This window comes from Lethenteron reissneri, chromosome 57, assembly GCF_015708825.2.
Source record: "Lethenteron reissneri isolate LAM-NWPU_2019-01 chromosome 57, ASM1570882v1, whole genome shotgun sequence".
Lineage (NCBI taxonomy): Eukaryota > Metazoa > Chordata > Hyperoartia > Petromyzontiformes > Petromyzontidae > Lethenteron > Lethenteron reissneri.
In genome coordinates this window covers 4891217-4913881 of record NC_083835.1, presented here as the reverse complement: position 1 = coordinate 4913881, position 22665 = coordinate 4891217, and the positions used below count along the sequence as shown (strand labels likewise).

At 48.3% G+C, this 22665-nt stretch overlaps 1 protein-coding gene across 5 annotated transcripts in view; it reads right to left on the bottom strand.

Moving 5' to 3' along the window:
- Positions 1–22665, bottom strand: part of LOC133357261 (disks large homolog 2-like) — a 466648-nt gene that overhangs the window by 435531 nt on the left and 8452 nt on the right. Inside the window, exon 1 of one of the 5 annotated variants that reach the window (XM_061575124.1) lies at positions 17936–18831. The exons of the other annotated variants lie outside the window; for them this stretch is intronic. Within the exon in view, the coding sequence (XP_061431108.1) occupies positions 17936–17965 (30 nt within the window). The 5' untranslated portion in view covers positions 17966–18831. Of the gene's footprint in view, positions 1–17935; positions 18832–22665 lie in introns of those variants that run through there. 5 annotated transcript variants of the gene reach the window in all.

Sequence of the window (22665 nt, the reverse complement as noted above, 5' to 3'; positions counted from 1 at the left end):
TCGCGCTCGCTTAACGCACGTTTTTTATACGTGGGGGGTGGGGGTTGCTTCCAGATGTCTTGTGACCCCCCCGTTTGATTCTCCAAAACTTAGCGAATTTTCGTCGTCTACATTGACAAAGTATTATTAATTTTAATTTTTTACCTACGTGACTTTACCGAAAAAACCCAAGAATATGAATCCTTGCAGTCACGAAAGCTTCAAATCTAGAATTAATTGTTCATTTTAAAGTAAGGTTTATTTTAAAGCATAAATTCATACGCAAAGAGAGCACAATGTTAGAGGTCAATTAAATGGGGGGGGGGGTGGTTGCTTTCAGATGTCTTGTGACCCCCCCCCCCCCGTTTGATTCTCCAAAACTGAATTGTTCATTTTAAAGTAAGGTTTATTTTAAAGCAGAAATTCACACGCAAAGGGAGCACACACACACACACACGACAAAAACAATGTTAGAGGTAAATTAATTGAGGGGGGAGGGGGGGGAGTCACAAGACATCTGGACCACCACCGCCACCACCACCCACATCCTACTGCACACAAGTCAACCGAGGATTCTTTACTAATCCAAGGCAAGCCTCATTGATGCCGAGGTTACCACCGACAGTCGGTGATTCATTTGGAATGAATGGAGTGAGCCGGGGGTGTATTTGGTGGGGGGATGTGTTTGGGGGGGGGGGGTGACTCACGGGGGAGGACGATACGAATGAGTCATCACGATATCTCAGAGTCCCTTGGCCATGGCCTAACACGTGCGCTTCGCACATATGCAGCGTCACTTCCACGCGCTGATAGATACTGGGACCCCCACCTCCCTCCTACCCTCCACAATGATCGAATCTCCTTTTCGTCTCTAAGCAGCAACGCAAATCGCCTCCGTGTCCTGTCACCATCACCAGCAGCAGCAGCGGCGGCCCTCCTGCGGCCGTCTGGAACCCTCTTGCTTCCCGATGTTAGGAAGCCACCGGAGCAATGCGCTTTTAAATCGTCGGCTACATTGACAAAGTCATTTCTACGAAAACGCTTTTTTGCGTCTATTTTGTTGTCCTTCCACCCCCTCCCGCCCATCCCCTTGTCGGATTATCCTCGTAGCAACAGTAGCTACATGTGTAGTAGCTACATGTGTAGTAGCTACATGTGTAGTAGCTACATGTGTAGCAGCTACTGGCCCCGCACTTTCAAGGGCCCCGCGCTACAGTGAGGGGAAAAAAGTATTTGATCCCCTGCTGATTTTGTACGTTTGCCCACTGACAAAGAAATTATCAGTCTATAATTTTAATGGTAGGTTTATTTGAACAGTGGGAGTCAGAATAACAACAACAAAATCCAGAAAGACGCATGTCAAAAATGTTATAAATTGATTTGCATTTTAATGAGGGAAATAAGTATTTAACCCCCTCTCAATCAGAAAGATTTCTGGCTCCCAGGTGTCTTTTAGACAGGTAACGAGCTGAGATTAGGAGCACACTCTTAAAGGGAGTGCTCCGAATCTCAGCTTGTTACCTGTATAAAAGACACCTGTTCACAGAAGCAATCAATCAATCAGATTCCAAACTCTCCACCATGGCCAAGACCAAAGAGCTCTCCAAGGATGTCAGGGACAAGATTGTAGACCTACACAAAGCTGGAATGGGCTACAAGACCATCGCCAAGCAGCTTGGTGAGAAGGTGACAACAGTTGGTGCGATTATTCGCAAATGGAAGAAACACAAAAGAACTGTCAATCTCCCTCGGCCTGGGGCTCCATGCAAGATCTCACCTCGTGGAGTTGCAATGATCATGAGAATGGTGAGGAATCAGCCCAGAACTACACGGGAGGATCTTGTCAATGATCTCAAGGCAGCTGGGACCATAGTCACCAAGATAACAGTTGGTAACACACTACGCCGTGAAGGACTGAAATCCTGCAGCGCCCGCAAGGTCCCCCTGCTCAAGAAAGCACATATGCATGCCCGTCTCAAGTTTGCCAATGAACATCTGAATGATTCAGAGGACAACTGGGTGAAAGTGCTGTGGTCAGATGAGACCAAAATGGAGCTCTTTGGCATCAACTCAACTCGCTGTGTTTGGAGGAGGAGGAATGCTGCCTATGACCCCAAGAACACCATTCCCACCGTCAAACATGGAGGTGGAAACATGCTTTGGGGGTGTTTTTCTGCTAAGGGGGACAGGACAACTTCACCACATCAAAGGGACGATGGACGGAGCCATGTACCGTCAAATCTTGGGTGAGAACCTCCTTCCCTCAGCCAGGGCATTGAAAATGGGTCGTAGATGGGTATTCCAGCATGACAATGACCCAAAACACACGGCCAAGGCAACAAAAGAGTGGCTCAAGAAGAAGCACATTAAGGTCCTGGAGTGGCCCGGACGGACGGACACAATAATCCCCTGTGGGCTGGTGTAACCAGGAGGTTCCTACCAGTATAATCTCCAGCTGGATTTGAACTCTGGCTACTCACAAATCACGACACAAAATACCCGCCTACAAACACAGTGACACGTTACGTAACCACACTTGTGTTTTTTTAAAGTGGCGGGTGAGTGAAACGACATCTTTTCGGAAAGGGGGAGAGTGAGAGGAATAATAAGAAGAAGAAGAAAAAAATTCCATTACTTATTCATAGATGATGAAAATGCAGTGCAGCTTATGTAACGTGTTTGAATGTGTCGCTGTAGTCAACGTGGGCCGGTTGGTCGGCGTGCTGGCTTGTTGGCTTGTGACAAGGAGACCCTCCCTACCTGGAGATCGTCAGGGAGGTCAAAAGGTCAAAAAGTTCAAATTCCGCGCGAGGATTTGACCTCGTGGCACGCGACGCACGGCACTTTTCGCGCGCGAATTGCCCGAGGACACATCGTCAAACGTTTTGTGCCACGGCCTGCAGGGTCAACGGCGGCGTGGTGTATTCCGCAAATATGGCCGACTGTGAGGGCGGGCACAAGCCGGCGTGAGTAGGTTAAACGTTGAGTTTTATAAGGGCACCACGGGGTGACCAGCCCCTCCCCTCCCAGCCCCACCCGTCCCACCCTCCCCACACCCAGCCCCACCCAGCCCCACCCTCCCCACCCAGCCCCTCCCCACCCTCCCCACCCAGCCCCTCCCCACCTTCCCCACCCAGTCCCTCCCCACCCCCCCACCCAGCTACTCCCCACCCTCCCCTCCCCACTCAGCCCCACCCTCTCCACCCAGCCCCTCTACCCTCCCCACCCAGCCACTCCCCACCCTCCCCACCCAGCCCCTCCCCACCCTCCCCTCTCCACCCAGCCCCACCCCTCCCATTTTTGGATGCACGACGGACGGACACAATAATCCCCTGTGGGCTGGTGGAACCAGGTGGTTCCTACCAGTAAAACTCCACTCTTTGGTTCCTTCGGCAAGCCGCACGGCCATCACAAACGATAGTTTCAAGGTGCTGTGTAAGCACGTGCGCTGAACTAATTTTGCCAACCGTGCAAACAACAAAATATGTTGTAGTAGTAGGTTTTTACCCTTTCAAACTGGTACAAAACTGACACCTTTATTCAAGGCATCATGTTTGCAATAACCACAACACAAGTAGTCGAAAAAGCAAACAAAAAGAAGCAACTCTGATAATGATAATAATATGCACTGTCCTTGAAGTTGATCGGTCCACACCCGAGACGGCTTTCTTTAGAGCCTAGTCCCCATTGGTGTTGGACCAGATGACACCAGAATGCGTACAACTCAAACCAAAATATGTTGTTTTATTTCTACCCACGTGACTTTACCGAAAGAACCAAAGAACATGGATGAATTACTGCAGTCACGAAAGCTTCAAATCAAGATTCTTTAAAACTTCTTTGTTGTATTTAGTTTGTTATCCTTGACCCCCCCTTCTCGCCCCGTTGCACCTCCTCCGATGAGCACGATTGGCTACGTACGGTCGCAGAATAAGTTAAACGCGCGTGCTTACACAACACGCTGAAACTATTATTTGTGATGGCCAGGCGACTGCTGAACAACGAACCAAGTAGCTGGGTGAGCCTTCATTATACTGGTTAAAAAATGAACAAAAAACCGTACGACGACTGCTTGTGTTGCAGTCGAAACGTCGTGAGAATTTTTCTTGTTTTATATTTTTATTATTTTATTATTTCCCTTCTACGTGACTTTACCGAAAGAACCAAGAATATGAATCCCTGCAGTCACGAAAGCTTTAAATAAAAAAAAATAGTTTGTATAGTTTTAAGCCATACTTCACCACGCTGGTCAACGAGGGTTTATGGAGGCCGGGAGAGCGTAGACACAGGGACAGAGAACTGCGCCAAACCCCAATGACAATCCGTTTGGGGCCGTCCATAAATGACGTCACGCGATTTTGGACGATTTTTGACCGCCCCCCCCCCCCCCTTCGTCACACGGCGTCACAAAAAGTCAGACCACCCCATCCCTCAAATATGACGTCACAAAGCTCTGCCCCCCAAAAATATAAAACATGCTTCAAATCGCTTTCAACTATTGTCATTGTAGTGCGTATTTAATGTGCCGCTGCACTCTGATGTTGTAGGAGAAAACATTAGAAAGTCTATTTAATTAAGTAGAACGTGTTGTCTATATTTATTTAAAGTTGTGCATGTGACGTCACATTTTTCAAACCCCCCACCCCCTCGTCACACATCGTCACAAATGTCTGACACCCCCCCCCCAGGTGCGTGACGTCATTTATGGACGGCCCCAAAGACCGCGCAGGGTCGCGTCTAAGAAGCATCCAGCAGCATCCCGACGCCTCGCCACGTGGTGATGCTCGTGTTGAGGCCGCCATTACAACCGCACATCACACGCAGCTTTGTAACCCCCGCATTTGCGTACAGAGAGATTGAGTTGTCAGGTCCATACGGCGTTACAGACGTGTAATAAAGGACTCTCTCTCAGATGTCGATCTCCGTTGTCCTTTATTGGGTTCGTAGAATCTCGATACCACGGCGTCTCGCTCAGGCCCGCGTCCCTCTCGACGATCTCTCCACAGCCCTCGGCTGCTCCGATATGTAGTCTCACTGCTGCCCCGTCAGGCGATCCTTGCAGCCACCCCGCTGCCCCGCTGTCTAGTGTCACTGCTGCCCCTTACACAGCTAGCCTCTCACTGCCCCGTTAGCTCTCTCCGTCTGACACCGATAGCGGTCGGTGTCGACGTCTCCCACCGCGTGGCGACCGCGCCACTCTCTCCGTCCTGCCCAGCGTGGCCTCCTCGTGTTTCACTCCGTCTCAACTCCCCCTTCCCCTTCCGGTTCTCTCCCTAAATCCTCTCCCCCACGTGACCCTAACTCCACCCACTCTCCACGCCCCCCCTCAATCCTTGCTCGCATTACAGACGTTTTAATACAAGCACCAATAAACACTTTCCTGAAGGGAGATCTGGTAGGAACGTTGGGTTGCTCGGTCAATGGCCTGCAGGGTCAACGGCGGCGTGGCGTATTCCGCAAATATGGCCGACTGTGAAGGCGGGCACAAGCCGGCGTGAGTAGGTTAAACGTTGAATTTTATAAGGGCACCACGGGGTGACCAGCCCCTCCCCACCCAGCCCCACCCCTACACCCACCCAGCCCCACCCTCCCCATCCAGCCCCTCCCCACCTAGCCACTCCCCACCCTCCCCACCCAGCCCCTCCCAGCCCTTCCCTCCCCCCCCAGCCCCTCCCTCCCCACCCAGCCCCTCCCTGCACGACGGACGGACGGACACAATAATCCCCTGTGAGCTGGTGTAACCAGGAGGTTCCTACCAGTATAAATGTGTTTGTCTGTTTTGTTTGTGTGTCTCCCTTGTGATGGGACTTTGTAGGATGAACGTTGAGATTTATAGGGGACCGTCCATAAATGACGTCACGCACCTAGGGAGGGGGGGGGCGGGGTCAAACATTTGTGACGATGTGTGACGAGGGAGGAGGGGGGTTTGAGAAATGTGACGTCATATCAAAATGCTGGCAACAAGTCTTGGAAGAGGTGAGAGTACGAACACGTTACACTCCTCCACACACTCAGTGTGGTGTACCCATTTATACCCATTCAAGCTGATACGTACGAACCATTAAAATCAATAATACATACAGTGAATACAAATCGCGATAGAGAACAATGCATAACTGCAAACGGTGCTTCCACATCACGAATGATTACAATATAGGTCTGAAAATGTGGTACAAATCTGTCAGTCTATTGTCTAGAGAGCCCATCAGAAACCGGTCTGTCGATTACAAAATCACCCAGAATGCACCTGATCTTGTCAGACCTCGGAAGCTAAAGTAGCGTTCCTTCAATGGACAGCCGACATGCATAGCAGGTGCCATAGGTTGTAGAGCCACGTGGCGAGCAGCGGAAGGCAGTGTACAACAATCAGAGATTGCATTCTAATGCCATGCTCCCACATCTATTATACATACTTGCTATCTTCTTGGTTCTTTCGGTAAAGTCACGTAGAATTGAAATAATAAAATAATAAAAATAAAACATAATAAAAAAAATTTCACGACGTTACGGCCACAACGCAAGCAGCCGTCCTCAGGTGGAGAACAGGTCTGTCGAGGAGACAATTGGAGAACAGGTCTGTCGAGGAGACATACCTGTTCTCCACCTGAGGACGGCTACTTGCGTTGTGGCCGAAACGTCGTGAGAATTATTTTATTTTATTTTTATTTTTTACTATTTTATTATTTCAATTCTACGTGACTTTACCAAAAGAACCAAGAAGATGAATCCCTGCAGTCACGAAAGCTTTAAATCGAAATGTTTTTTTTATTATGTTTTTTTATTTTATTATTTCAATTCTACGTGACTTTACCAAAAGAACCAACAAGATGAATCCCTGCAGTCACGAAAGCTTTAAATCGAAATACTTGCTATCATCAAGTCCCGCCAACCAGCATGGTGAAATATGGGCACCCCCCCCCCCCCCCCACTCGTCCCCCTATGGTTCACATGGCATGGGGAGGCCGTTGTCCAACAGTGGAGTGGCTACGGGATGTACATCGCATTATCTTCGCTCTGCAAATTCGGGTTTGTGTTGCAGAGGTTCTAATGGCAAACGCAGCTTCTGTTTACACAAGGAGGGGGGGGGGAGCCCCCCACACTGGCTCAATGGAACCACTTTGAACAAATGACTCGAGAGCAATGGGATACAAAAATAAAAAGAGATACAAAGATGTAGCACTCACAACAGACAACGATTCGGTTCACAAAAACAAATCGTACCGGGTGCCGCCGGTGGCTAGGAGATGTTAACTCCACCGCCTGGTATGCAGGAGGTCGTGGGTTCAATCCCTGGACCCTGATGCTTGCTGCTGTATATTTGAAGTCTGCGTCTCTCATCATCATCATCACGGTGGCTAGGACATGTTAACTACATCGCCTGGTGTACAGGAGGTCGTGGGTTCGATCCCTGGACCCTGACGCCTGCTGCTGTATGTTTGGAGTCTGCGTCTCTCATCATCATTATCACGGTGGCTAGGAGATGTTAACTCCCTCGCCTGGTATGTAGGAGGTCGTGGGTCCGATCCCTGGATCCTGACGCTTACTGCTGTATATTTGGAGTCTGCGTCTCTCATCATCATCATCACGGTGGCTAGGAGATGTTAACTCCCTCGCCTGGTATGCAGGAGGTCGTGGGCTCGATCCAGACCCTGACGCCTGCTGCGGTATATTTGGAGTTTGCGTGTCTCTCTCTCATCATCATCACGGTGGATAGGAGATGTTAACTCCCTCGCCTGGTATGCAGGAGGTCATGGGTTCGATCCCTGGACCCTGACGCCTGCTGCTGTATATTTGGAGTGTTTCTCTCTCATCATCATCATCACGGTGGCTTGGAGATGTTAACTCCCTGCCTGGCACGCAGGAGGTCGTGGGTTCGATCCCTGGACCCTGACGCTTACTGCTTTATATTTGGAGTGCGTCTCTCATCATCATCATCACGGTGGCTAGGATATGTTAACTCCCTCGCCTGGTATGAAGGAGGTCGTGCGTTCGATCTCTGGACCCTGATGCCTGCTGCTGTATATTTGGAGTTTGCGTGTCTCTCTCTCATCATCACGGTGGATAGGAGATGTTAACTCCATCGCCTGGTATGCAGGAGGTCCTGACCCTGACACCTGTGTATTTGTAGTTTGCATGCTGTCCCTCTCTCTCTCTCTGTCTCTCCATGGTCACGTGGATTTTTCTCCGGTTTCCCCCACCACATTTAGAATCAACATCGTGCGTTTAGAATATTTAGCTGCTCTGAATTTCCACATGATGATAAAAAAAATTAACCCGTAAAAACAAAGTTTTTCACTATAAATCCTTTATATGCGTGGCGGCTAGAGTCCTCTCGTCCTCTGGCTTGAGATGGCTGCCACCTATGGGTCAGATGATTGTCTGCCAGCATTAAGCAATTGGTAATTAAATAATTTTGGAAATAAATTTTCACGAAAATTAATTGTCACGCACAACGAGTCTGTGTGGAAAATGCCAGCTCGATTGGATCACGGGAAGTGGGTTAAAAAACGACCGAAATATTTGCACGGTCGTAAGCAAGCAAGCACGCAAGCACGCAAGCAAGCAAGCGAACTTAATATAAAGGATTTAAAAAAGCCACTTCGTTGCACTATCAATTGTGGCCAGGTCGCTTAGCTCGGTGGTGCCTTACCTGGTAAAATAACATTATTTTTTCTCGACAATAAACTAAATCCCAGTTAAATTTCGATTTAAAGCTTTCGTGACTGCACGGATTCATCTTCTTGGTTCTTTCGGTAAAGTCACGTAGAAGGGAAGTAATAAAATAATAAAAATAAAACATAATAAAATAATTCTCACGACGTTTCGGCCACAACGCAAGCAGCCTTCCTCAGGTGAAGAATGAAACACCACCAAGCTTGGAGCGAATATTTAAGTTTAGAGTCGCGGCATCTCTTCAGAAAGGTGAGAGACTCGATTAGCTGAGCCTTCTTATCTCACCTTTCTGAAGAGATGCCGCGACTCTAAGTTTAAATATACGCTCCAAGCTTGGTGGTGTTTCATTCTTCACCTGAGGACGGCTGCTTGCGTTGTGGCCGAAACGTCGTGAGAATTATTTTATTATGTTTTATTTTTATTATTTTATTACTTCCCTTCTACGTGACTTTACCGAAAGAACCAAGAAGATTAATCGCAGTTTTTAACCGATGGCATCTTGGCCACTCTCGACATCGGCCATGTGGTGGCGCGGAGCCTTGGCAAAGTGGCGCTGAAGAAGAGACGGCGCTTCTAAAAATACCCCCAAGTGGAGCGAGCAAAGCAAAGCAGCAGCAGCAGCAGCTGACTCACAATCCCCCCCCCACCTCCCAATTGGCTCAAACGGTCTCAACAAACGAAACGATCACAGAGGGATGGCGACCGTCGTTTGCGCAAATGCAACGTTTTCACGCGCGGGGTTAACGGTTTCTATCGATGGGACCTTTTTTTTGTTTTCTGGTATTAAAATTAGAAATATAATCTACGTAAGAATATGCGCTTCCACCTTTCTGGCAATAAAACATGAGGTTTTAAAACGTTCAAATCCCCAAAATAGATACCTTTTTGCAAGGCATCAATTCTGCATTAACCACACAAAGCACTTGTGCTAGGATGTGCAAGACGTTGCTCTGGTAATATGAACAAATAAGAACAGGTTTTACCCTTTCTGGCAATAAAACAGGAGGTCATAATATAGGCTTTTGGGTCAGATCGCGTTATTTATAAATGTGTCGTAACCCTCCACCACCCGACACGGCCAAATAGTAAAAAATGTGTCACGTTTTTAAAAGGACAAAATAATTCACTTCTTTAGCCCAGAAGAGAGAATCAACAGCATTTAAAAATGTGAGTACGACGTTTCGCTGATAATTACAATCAAAAACAGGAGGTGCTTAAGACGTTCAAACCCCCAAAATAGATACATTTTTGCAAGGCATCAAGGCTGCATTAACCACACAAAGCACTTGTGCCAAGTCGTGCAAAACGTTGCTCTGCTAATACCGTATTTGCGTTGCCTTTGAAACTGATTGGCCTACGCTATAGACGGACAACCTTTAATGTTCTAGTGTCACCACCGGTGTTCGCACAGAGAACAACGCCAAGTAGCGATACCGTGCACGGACAATGCAAGCATCAGAACACACACGCAGCTGGAGCGTGAGAGGAATTCTAACTAAAATTCTGGGCTGAAACCAAGGCCGTGGACGATGAGACGAGTGACTGGGTAAAACCATTTTCCCACCCGATCCGTCTGCATCTCGAAGCTTGTTTATCCTTAGGAACAGCGTTTAACCCTTTCTAGTAAATTTCGATTTAAAGCTTTCGTGACTGCAGGGATTCATCTTCTTGGTTCTTTCGGTAAAGTCACGTAGAATGGAAATAATAAAATAATAAAAATAAAACATAATAAAATCATTCTCACGACGTTTCGGCCACAACGCAAGCAGCCGTCCTCAGGTGGAGAAGACATCGACAGACCTGTTCTCCACCTGAGGACGGCTGCTTGCGTTGTGGCCGAAACGTCGTGAGAATTATTTTATTATGTTTTATTTTTATTATTTTATTATTTCCATTCTACATGACTTTACCGAAAGAACCAAGAAGACCTTTCTAGAAAAATTAAGATGTTCAAACACCAAATATAATATTCCTTTTTGCGAGGCATCAAGTCTGCATTGACCACAAACCTGCCTTGTGGTGAACATGCGAATAAACACGCTCTGATAAATGAGAAAATGTTTTACCCTTTATAACAATAAAAAAAGGTGTTAAGATGCTCAGACACCAAATAGAATACAGTAATCCCTCGCGACTTCGCGGTTCAAGTTTCGCGGCCTCAGTGCATCGCGGATTTTTCGAACTGATTTAAAGGCCTCATTATACCTGTGCAGTAACACCATCATCATCATTCATCATCACATTCATCGAACTGCACAGGTCTGTCATCGTCGTCATTGTCATCGTCATTGTCATCGTCGTCGTCGTCATTACTGGAGTCAAGTCTCAAGATACTACTGTCATTGGTGAGTGTAGAACACCATACTACGTATCGTATGAGAGAGAGAGTGAATGTATAATATTAAGGTTTTATAATTAAATAGATTTAAGTAAAATATATATATAAAGTATAAATATACATATTTTAAACATTCTGGTACCCACACACGCATATACGGAAATTCCTAGGGGAGCCAATCCTACTTCGCGGATTTTCACTTATCGGGAGGGGTTCCGGTCCCCATTAACCGCGATAAACGAGGGATCACTGTATTCCCTTTCGCAAGGAATCAAGTCTGCATTGACCACACGCGGACATTGTGATGAACATACAAACAAACACGTGGCGCTGATGATATCAATGATGCGTTGTCTTTGAAACTGATTGACCTACACCAGAGACAACAGCCTTGTTAATGGCCTAGTCTCACCACCAGTGTCAGACGACAGAACGACGCCAAAATGCGAACAGGACAAGGGCAATGCCACATGCACCAGAGCGTTCATAGCTCGTGGTGAGTAGCAGCTTTATCGTGGGATACCTTTTTTGCCAGTGTCAGAGTATGAACAATAAGAATCGGTTTTTAAATCCTTTATATTAAGTTAACTTGCTTGCTTGCTTGTGCGCTTACGACCGTGCAAATCTTTCGGTCGTTTTTTAACCCACTTCCCGTGATCCAACCGAGCTGACATTTTGCACACAGACTCGTTGTGCGTGACAATTTCTTTTCGTATTTTTCCAAAATTGTACACTTTTTAGGTAAAAAAAAAGTTATATTTAATTACCAATTGCTTAATGGTGGCAGGCAATCATCTGACCCATAGGTGGCAGCCATCTCAAGCCAGAGGACGAGAGGACTCTAGCCGCCCGTTTCAAAGACCAATGTGGGCTGGGTTGTGGCCCATTGAACACGCATATAAAGGATTTATAGTGAAAAACGTTGTTTTTACGGGTTAAATTTTTACCCTTTCTGGCCATTAAACAGGAGGTATTGAGAGATCATTAAGTACCACATTAACCACGAACAGTACCTTGTGCTGAACATGCAAACAAACACGTGGTTGTTCTGATAATCTATGAAGCGTTGACTTTGAAACTGATTGGCCTACACCAGAGACAGCCATCTTTAGGGCCTAGTCTCACCAAGATAACGAATTGATGCCTGAACATCTTAGGGGCCGTCCATAAATGACGTCACGCGATTTTGGACGATTTTTGACCCCCCCCTCCCTCGTGACACGGTGTCACAGAAAGTCAAACCCCCCCCCTCAAATATGACGTCACAAAGCTCTGCCCCCCCCCCCAAAAATATATTAAACATACTTCAAATCGCTGTAAACTATTGTCATTGTAGTGCGTATTTAATGTGGCGCTGCACTCTGATGTTGTAGGAGAAAATATTTATTTTAAAAAGTCTATTTAATTGAGTAGAACGTGTTGTCTATATTTATTTAAAGTTGCGCATTTTGATGTGACGTCACATTTCTCACCCCCCCCCACCCCCTCGTCACACATCGTCACAAATGTCTGACCCCCTCCCACCACCCCAGGTGCGTGACGTCATTTAAAGCGATTTGAAGCATGTTTTATGTTTTTTTGAGGGGGGGGGGGCAGAGCTTTGTGACGTCATATTTGAGTGGGGGGGGGGGGTCTGACTTTTTGTGACGCCGTGTGACGAGAAGGGGGGGTCATCTTCTTGGTTCTTTCGGTAAAGTCACGTAGAAGAAAAATAATAAAATAATAAAAATAAAACATAATAAAATAATTATCACGACGTTTCGGCCACAACGCAAGCAGCCGTCTTCAGGTGGCCAACCCCCCCCCTCTCAAAACCAACCCCCCCTCAAATCCACCCCCCTCAAAGCCAACCCCCCCCCCTCAAAGCCAACCCCCCCCCCCCCCACCACCGCTCTCAAAACCAATCTCCTCCCCACCCCTCAAAAAAAAGATCAATCAAAACCCCTTCAACGCAACGCTTCCCAACCAGGTGAGCGCGGTTGGCTAGGTAACGGTGTGACAGAAGTTCAACATCCATCCATACTGTGCATACCAACCTGAAACTATTCTGTTTATTTCAGCAGGTAAGGCCCGACTGGGCCTATGTGGCTACTTTTGAGAAGTGAGCGCTGCCTATCACAGACGGAAGCCCAACGAAGAGGAGGCTTGGCAACAGCAAAAGATTATAATCGCGTGATGCCGATTCCAAATGTGGAGGGAAAAACCGGAGGACCCGGAGAAAATTCCACGCGACCACGGGGAGAGAGAGAGACACGCAAACTCCAAATATACAGCAGCAGGCATCGTCAGGGTCGAGATCGAACCCACGACCATCTGTACACCAGACAAGGTAGTTAACATCTCCAGAGAGAGAGAGAGAGACACGCAAACACCAAATATACAGCAGGCATCGTCAGGGTCGAGATCGAACCCACGACCACCTGTACATCAGACAAGGTAGTTAACATCTCCACAGAGAGAGAGAGAGAGACGCAAACACCAAATATACAGCAGGCATCGTCAGGGTCGAGATCGAACCCACGACCTCCTGTACACCAGGCGAGGTAGTTAACATCTCCACGGAGAGAGAGAGAGAGACGCAAACACCAAATATACAGCAGGCATCGTCAGGGTCTGGAGCGAACCCACGACCTCCTGCACATCTGGCGAGGTAGTTAACATCTCCATGGAAAGAGAGAGAGACACGCAAACACCAAATATACAGCAGGCATCATCAGGGTCGGGATCGAACCCACGACCACCTGTAGACCAGGCGAGGTAGTTAACATCTCCGTGCCACCGCTGTGCCCTCCAGGGAGCAGCTGATGCTGCTGCTACGCGTTCTAACCCTGGCCAGTGGGGTGGAATGGGGTTTTGGGGGGGGGGGGTGAACTGCCCCCCCCCCCCCCCCCCGCTGTCGTCAAGAAGCCAGCGACCTGCTCTGCCAAGCGCGGCGATGCGGTTCGCTGGCCACGCGTGGTGCCCGGCACCGGCTGTCGCCACTTTAGGCCAAGTAGCCCTCGTGCCTCGCGTGACACGCCGTGCGATCACGCGTGGCAAGCATGGCACTGCCTTCCACCCTGGGTGGGTGCGTGGGTGGGTTGGGTGGGTGCGTGGGTGGGTGGGTGGGGGTCGTGGGTGGGTGCGTGGGTGGGTTGGGTTGGTGGGTTGGGTGCGTTGGGTGAGTGGGTGGGTGAGTGGGTGGGTGAGTGGGTGGGTGAGTGGGTGGGTGGGTGAGTGGGTGGGTGGGTGAGTGGGTGGGTGGGTAGGTGGGTGGGTGCGTGGGTGGGTAGGTGCGTGGGTGGGTGGGTGAGTGGGTGGGTGGGTGGGTGCGTGGGTGGGTGGGTGGGTGCGTGGGTGCGTGGGTGGGTGCGTGGGTGCGTGGGTGGGTGGGTGGGTGAGTGAGTGAGTGGGTGAGTGGGTGGGTGGGTGGGTTGGGTGAGTGGGTGGGTGGCTAAAACGCAGCAAGTTGGCACGGTAGAGGGAGGGCACAGGCGGTGCATCTGCCATTCATCTCAGTCGGTCGACCCATGGCACCTGCTGGGTCTGCCTCGTGACCTCCTCCTGCCGGCGGGCGTTCCACACTTCACGGTGGCCTTAACGTGCACCTAGCCTGGCACAAGCGCCGTGGTGACGTCACCGCTACTTAGTGGCGAATGGCGGTGGTGGTCGCGGTGTATGTATATATATGTGGTGAGGAGCGGTGGTGTAGCGGTGAGCGCACTGCGCTACGAACCCGGCGAACCAGGTTCGATTCCCGCTCACGGCCAACACCGGTGACGATTATCTGAACCGGTTCCGGGCCTCCCCTAGGTCGGCTCAGCCTCAAATGAGTACCTGGTGCTGTGTGTAAACATCGCCACTGGGGAGACACATCCGGTGAGCGTGGTGCTGGCCACCCACCCACGCTCGTTTAACCGTAGAGGCCCTTCATAGGTAGCTGCTCGCGAACAGCACTTGCCCCGACAGTCTGCCGAGGCTACGCGGGGGATCTTTGTCTTTGTGAATGTATCTTCTTGATTCTTTCGGTAAAGTCACGTAGAAGGGAAATAATTTTAAAAAAACATAATAAAATACAATTCTCACGACGTTTCCTTAAAATTCCTTCCCTTTTATTACTGCTAACCCTACATAATACACGAGCATAATATGACTTTGAGACCCCCCCCCCCCCACCTATCTGGCTGTCGCCTGATGAAGCTAGTTGCAATTACTGGCAAAACTCGGATTGTAAATGTTGTGGCCTGGCTCTTCCAACACACCGGCGTGCTGTACTAGTACACTACACTATACACTACTATACACTAGTATACAATACACTATACACTACACTATACACTACTACACTATACACTACACTATACACTACACACAACTATACTATACACTACACTACTATACACTACACTACTATACACTACTATACACTACTATACAATACATTATACACTACACTATACACGACTATACACTCCTATGCTATACACTACTATGCTATACACTACTATGCTATACACTACTATGCTATACACTACACTACTATACACTATACACTACACACTACACTATACACTACACTACTATACACTACTATACACTACACTATACACGACTATACACTACTATACTATACACTACACTACTATACACTACACTATACACTACACTACACACTACACTATACTACTATACACTACTATACACTATACTACACTATACACTACACTATACACTACACTACTATACACTACACTACTATACATTACACTACTATACACTACACTACACACTACACTATACACGACTATACACTACTACACTATACACTATACTACTATACACTACTATACACTATACTACACTATACACTACACTATACACTACACTATACACTACACTACACACTAGTGCTGTACTAGTGACGAATTGTCCACGTTCTGTTCACGTGACAGCCCTCGCTAGTTGGCCGTGTCGGGGTGGTGGCGGGTTTTAACGACACATTTATACATTGACGCGATCGAACCCGAAAGACCTCCACGATGCAACGTGCATCCTTGCACACAGAAACAACAACAACAACACACCACCCAACCACACGTTTCGAGTTGCGACGGACCGGCATGAAATGCAATCCATTCTGCCTCTGCCCCAGTGCACGAGACGGGAAACGTGCCATGAATGTTTGTTGAGAGGTCTTCTCCCCCCTCCGCTCTTGACATACAAAGCGAAGGCAAAGGTGCCCCGTATAGCCTTAGCGGGGGTCAAACGCTGCTGTGTGTGCGCCTACCGTCTTACAGGCAACGGTAAGGATGCCTCGGTCTACCACCCCCCCCCCCCCCCCATATAGAGGTGGCAAGTGCTGTTAGCGAGCACCTGTTAAGGCTGGTGTGGCCACACGCGCGCACACACGTGTATAGAGGCACACACACACGTGTAGAGAGAGAGAGATACACACACGTGTATAGAGACACACACACACGTGTATAGAGACACACGTGTATAGAGACACACACACACGTGTATAGAGACACACACCACGTGTATAGAGACACACACACGTGTATAGAGACACACACACACGTGTATAGAGACACACACACACGTGTATAGAGAGAGAGACACACACACACGTGTATAGAGACACACACACACGTGTATAGAGACACACACACACACGTGTATAGAGAGAGATACACACACACACACGTGTATAGAGACACACACACACACGTGTATAGAGACACCACACACACACGTGGATATAGACACACACACACGTGTATATAGACACACACACACGTGTATAGAGACACACACACGTGGATAGAGACACACACACACGTGTATAGAGACACACACACACGTGTATAGAGAGAGAGACACACACACACGTGTATAGAGACACACACACGTGTATAGAGACACACACACACGTGTATGAGACACACACACGTGTGTATGAGACACACACACGTGTATATGAGACACACACACACGTGTATAGAGACACACACACACGTGTATAGACACACACACACACAGTGTATAGAGACACACACGTGTATAGATACACACACACACGTGTATAGAGACACACACACGTGTAGAGACACACACACACCCCGCGTGGTGTAGAGAGACACACACACACCGCGTGGTGTAGAGAGACACACACACCCCGCGTGGTGTAGAGACACACACACGTGTATAGACACACACACACGTGTATAGACATACACACACACGTGTATAGACATACACACACACGTGTATAGACACACACACACGTGTATAGAGACACCACACGTGTAGAGCACACACACGTGTGTAGAGACACACACACGTGTGTATAGACACACACACGTGTATAGACACACACACACGTGTGTATAGACACACACACGTGTGTATAGACACACACACACGTGTATAGAGACACACACACACGTGTATAGAGAGACACACACACACGTGTATAGAGAGACACCACACGTGTATAGATGACACTCACACGTGTGTAGACACACACATACACGTGTGTAGACACACACACGTGTATAGACACACACACACGTGTATAGAGACACACACACACGTGTATAGAGACACACACACACACGTGTATAGAGACACACACACGTGTATAAAGAGAGACACACACACACGTGTATAGAGACACACACACACGTGTATAGAGACACACACACGTGTATAGAGACACACACACACGTGTATAGAGACACACACATACACGTGTATAGGCACACACACACACGTGTATAGACACACACACACACGTGTGTAGAGACACACACACGTGTATAGAGATAAACACACACGCACACGTGTATAAAGATAGACACACACGCACACGTGTATAGAGACACACACACACGTGTATAATGACACACACACACACAGACGCACGCGTGAATGATCTTGAGACAACCCTTATCCGAGCCTTACCTTGGTGGTGACGATGCAAAGGCAGTCCATCGCGTTCGTCCTACCTCGGCTGGCTTGGCTTCTTGTTGTTGTTGTTGATGTTGTTGTTGTTGATATTTCCCGCAGGGGCAAAGCTTCTGACGTTTGCACAACAAAAAAACCGGCTCGGGCAATGGGGGGGGGGTAGGGGATCAAAGTTTCATGGTCGTGGCGAGGGTGGCTTTAGCAGGCCGCGTTGTGGTGGTGGTGCTGGTGGTGGTGGGTTTCCTTCGCCAACGAGGAATAGGATGGAGAAGCGAATGGGGGGAAATAAATATTTATTATAATAATAATAAAATATAAATTTTACGTGAGATATTTCGACGAGCCCTAACGGTGATGGGAATGTGGGGCGGGTGATGATAAATCAATCAATAAATAAATAAAGCTGCTGCCGAATTAATGAATTACTAAAAAAATGTTTAAGGTGTGAAATTGTCTTATGTGTTCGCGACGACACAAAAAAGCGTTTGGAAATGTATTCGATGATTATTATTTTTTTAAATATAAGAAACCGATAACATTGCGGGCGTGAACGTCGTATCTAACGATTTCAAACCGCTAACAATATAATAATCATACAAAAGAAGCGTCGTGGATTTCGCAAAAAGGGGTGCCGCAATAAATAAAAATGTGATGATGATGATGATAATAATGATTGGTGGTGATGATGATGATGAGGATGGCGACTAAAGCCAAGAGCAGTAGCAGCAGCAGCAGCAGCCTGGCATGTCAGCTCAGCATCGTTGCTTCCCACACGATCCAGGAGGGCAAATTCTCTCTCTCTCCCAATCGCGACACGGGCGTTTCGTCGTGTTGCCCACGCAGAACGCGCGCGCGCGCACGGCACGCGCACGCACGTACGCACGCACGCACGCCCACGTACGAAAGTGCAGGGGTAAGGATTGTGCATGCGACGCACGATAGAAATATGGCTTCTCTCTCTCTCTCTGTCTCTTGCAAACCTACCCCTCGCTCTCTCTCTCTCTCACAAGGACCTCCCATCGCCACTAATTTAAATGCTATGCTCATATCGCGCTCGCTGCGTGCGCTCACGTGTGTGTGGTGTGGTGTGTGTTGTGTGTGGGGTGTTGTGTGTTGTGTGGTGTTTGTGTTGTGTGTGTGGGGTGTGTTGTGGGTGGTGTGTGTGTGTGTGGTGTGTGTGTGTGTGGTGTGTGTGCGTGGTGTGTGTGTTGTGTGTGTAGTGTGTGTGATTTGTGTGTGTGGTGTGTGTTGTGTGTGTGGTGTGTGTGTGGTGTGTGTGTTGTGTGTATTGGGTGTGTGTTGTGTGTGGTGTTGTGTGTGTATGGTGTGTGTGTTGTGTGTGTGTTGTGTGTGGGGTGTTGTGTGTGGGGTGTTGTGTGTGTGTTGTGTGTGGTGTTGTGTGTGTGTGTTGTGTGTGGGGTGTTGTGTGTGTGTTGTGTGTGGTGTTGTGTGTGTGTGGTGTTGTGTGGTGTTGTGTGTGTGTTGTGTGTGTGTGTGTTGTGTGTGTTGTGTGTGTTGTGTGTGTTGTGTGTGTGGTTTGTGTGGTGTGTGTGGGGTGTTGTGTGTGTGTTGGGTGTGTGTTGTGTTGGGTGTGTGTGTTGTGTGTTGGGTGTGTGTGTTGTGTGTGCGGTGTGGGTGGTTTGTGTGTGTGTTGTGTGTGTGTGTTGTGTGTGGGGTGTTGTGTGTGGGTGTTGTATGTGTTGTGTGGTGTTGTGTGTGTGTGTGGTGTGTGTGTTGTGTGTGTTGTGTGTGTGTATGGTGTGTGTGGTGTGTGTTGTGTGTGTGGTTTGTGTGGTGTGTGGTGTGTGTGGTGTGGTGTGGAGAAGGAGCGGTGGCGCTGCGCTTAGCGCACTGCGCTCTCTGCGAATCCGAAGTTCGATTCCCGTTCACGGCCACCAAGGCCAGTGACGATTATCTAAACCGGTCCTGCCCCCCCCCCTTAGGTCATCTCAGCCTCAAATGAATACCTGTTGCGATGTGTAACCATTGTGTAAACATTGCACCACGAGGGAAGACAAAGACGACCGGGCGTGGTACTAGGCCACTCACCACCCCTCGTGTAGCCTTGCCGGCCTTCATAGGTGCTCCTCGCAAATAGCACTTGCCCCAAAAGTCTAGTGAGGCTATACGGGGGATCTTTGTCTTTGGTGTGTGTGTGTGGTGCTGTACGCTTGCACGTGGGTGGATGATGCCTCGTGAGGGGCTTCCTTTGTATGGAATCAACCGCGGTTGTGGTTGCCGGTGTACACAATTGTTTTTTTTTGCGTGCACATTTGAAATAAAAAAAATTGCGGGCTTTTGGATTTTTTTTTCCACTCTCTCTCTTTCATGTGGCCCCGTTAGATCGCCGCAGCGTTACACGCGGGGCTTTGCAACGAATGTCACTCGTGCAAAAACACTACGATGACGATGATGAAGATGATGATAACGATGGCGAATATATAATTTATTCCTGGCAACAAACGTCGACAATGTAACCATTCCAGCTGCTGGGGAATGACCATCTTGTTGTTGTTGTTAAATCCACGCGAATTTATTTGTAAACAAAAATCAGGTGACGAATTATGCTTCAAAAAAATATATAGAATATCCGTCCGTTATAAATTCCATTGCTTCTTCGGATACGGAATGTACACACTGTTAGTAGCCACGCGTTTATCTCCCCCCCCCCCCCCCCCCAAGTTCAAAGGACACCAATGGTTCGATACCAGACCCTGGAAACCTTTGATCGTGTTCTTGACGTCAACACGGACAACCCCGCTTGTGACCGCTTTAAAGTCCCACGACCCCCCCCCAACCCCTCCCCTCAACCCCTTCACCCCCCCGACCCCTCCCCTCAACCCCTTCACCCCCCCCCAACCCCCACCCCCACCCCCGAGACAGCCCACAGAAATCCGAAGTACCCGGCGCATCATCCGGGGTCAACGGAAGCTGCACGCCGCTTAAACGCTCCGAGCAAACGAGCCAATTGTAGATTTGAAGCTTTCGTGACTGCAAGGATTCATACTCTTGGTTTTTTTTCCGGTAAAGTCACGTAGGTAGAAAAAAAATGAAATAAAAATTAATAATGTTATTCTTTTATTTTTATTAATTTGAATTTCATTTTTTTTACCTACGTGACTTTACCGAAAAAAATAAAACGAGCCAAGCTCGTGCAAAGGGTGCTCTGGTTGAACGGAGCGAACGCGTGGATTGTCGGATGCACAGGGGGAGGTGTGTGGGGGTGTGGGGGTGGGGGGGGTGTGGGGGTGGGGGGGGTGTGGGGTGGGGGGGGTGTGGGGGGGGGTGGGAGGGGGTGTGGGGGTGGGGGGGTGTGGGGGTGGGGGTGGGGGGTGGGGGGGTGGGAGGTGTGTGGGGGTGTCGGGGGGTGTGGGGGTGGGAGGGTGTGGGGGTGGGGGGTGGGAGGTGGGGGGGGTTTGGGGGTGTGGGGGTGGGAGGGGGTGGGGGTGGGGGGTGGGGGGGGTGGGGGTGGGGGATGTGGGGGTGGGGGGGCTTACGATCCCGATTTCAGACGCGCCGATACTGTTGCCAGGCTGTATAAGTAATATTTAAAAAACTACTTTTTTTAAAAACACGCTTTAAAGAAATGTACTAGTAATGGAAGAACTCCACGACTCCAGGAAGTGGCCCCAAAGCTTGCCAAGGACCGTGGGCAATTACAGCCAACGTCAGTTGAGCGTGGACAATTAGACCCAAGCCGAAACATAACATCTAAAAAAAAAATTGCGATAGAATATAGTATTGTCATCAGTATGACATAAGTATACCAAGTTTGCAGTCGATACCACATTGGGAAGTGGGTTAAAATTGAGTTACAAGATTTGAAGGATACAACAACAGATAGAGTGAGTTAAATAAAAGCATGTAAAAAATAAAAAAATAAAATATAACAAATAAAAAATAAACGCTCTTTCGTTCCGATATTAAGAAGCCACCACGAGCTGCGATGCACTTTAAAATAAAATAAAAATAAAAATCTCGATTTCAAACGCTGCAAGGTCGCACTCGTTACTCACGCACAAAGTGCTTCTTGCCACAAATGAGCCGCAAAACATTGCCGGTGTCGTCAAGGAACGTAAACCATCGTCACGCCAACTCCGCACATCTTTGCAGCAGCAGCAGCGGCGGCGTTTGGCTGCTCAGCCATCGAACAAAGACGGTGGTGGTCACCGCATCGCGCGGCGATTTCGATGCGCTTCTGCGGCCGTCTGGAACGCTCTCTTCTTCCGCTGTTAAGAAGCCATTGGGAGCTGTGCAGCTTTGAATCATCATCAAGATTGTCAAACTCGTTTCTTCAGCACTGCGACGTGTTTTGGTTTTGTTGCCCTTCCCCGCGCGCACCTCCAATTAGCGCGGGTTGTTACATATTGTGCGAGAGGAGTTCAACATACAGTGAGGGAAAAAAAGTATTTGATCCCCTGCTGATTTTGTACGTTTGCCCACTGACGAAGAAATGATCAGTCTATAATTGTAACGGTAGGTTTATTTGAACAGTGAGAGACAGAATAACAACAACAAATCCAGAAAAACGCATGTCAAAAATGTTATAAATTGAATTGCATTTTAATGAGGGAAATAAGTATTTGACCCCTTCTCAAGCAGAAAGATTTCTGGCTCCCAGGTGTCTTTTATACAGGTAACGAGCTGAGATTAGGAGCACACTCTTAAAGAAAGTGCTCCTAATCTCAGCTTGTTACCTGTATAAAAAACACCTGTTCACAGAAGCA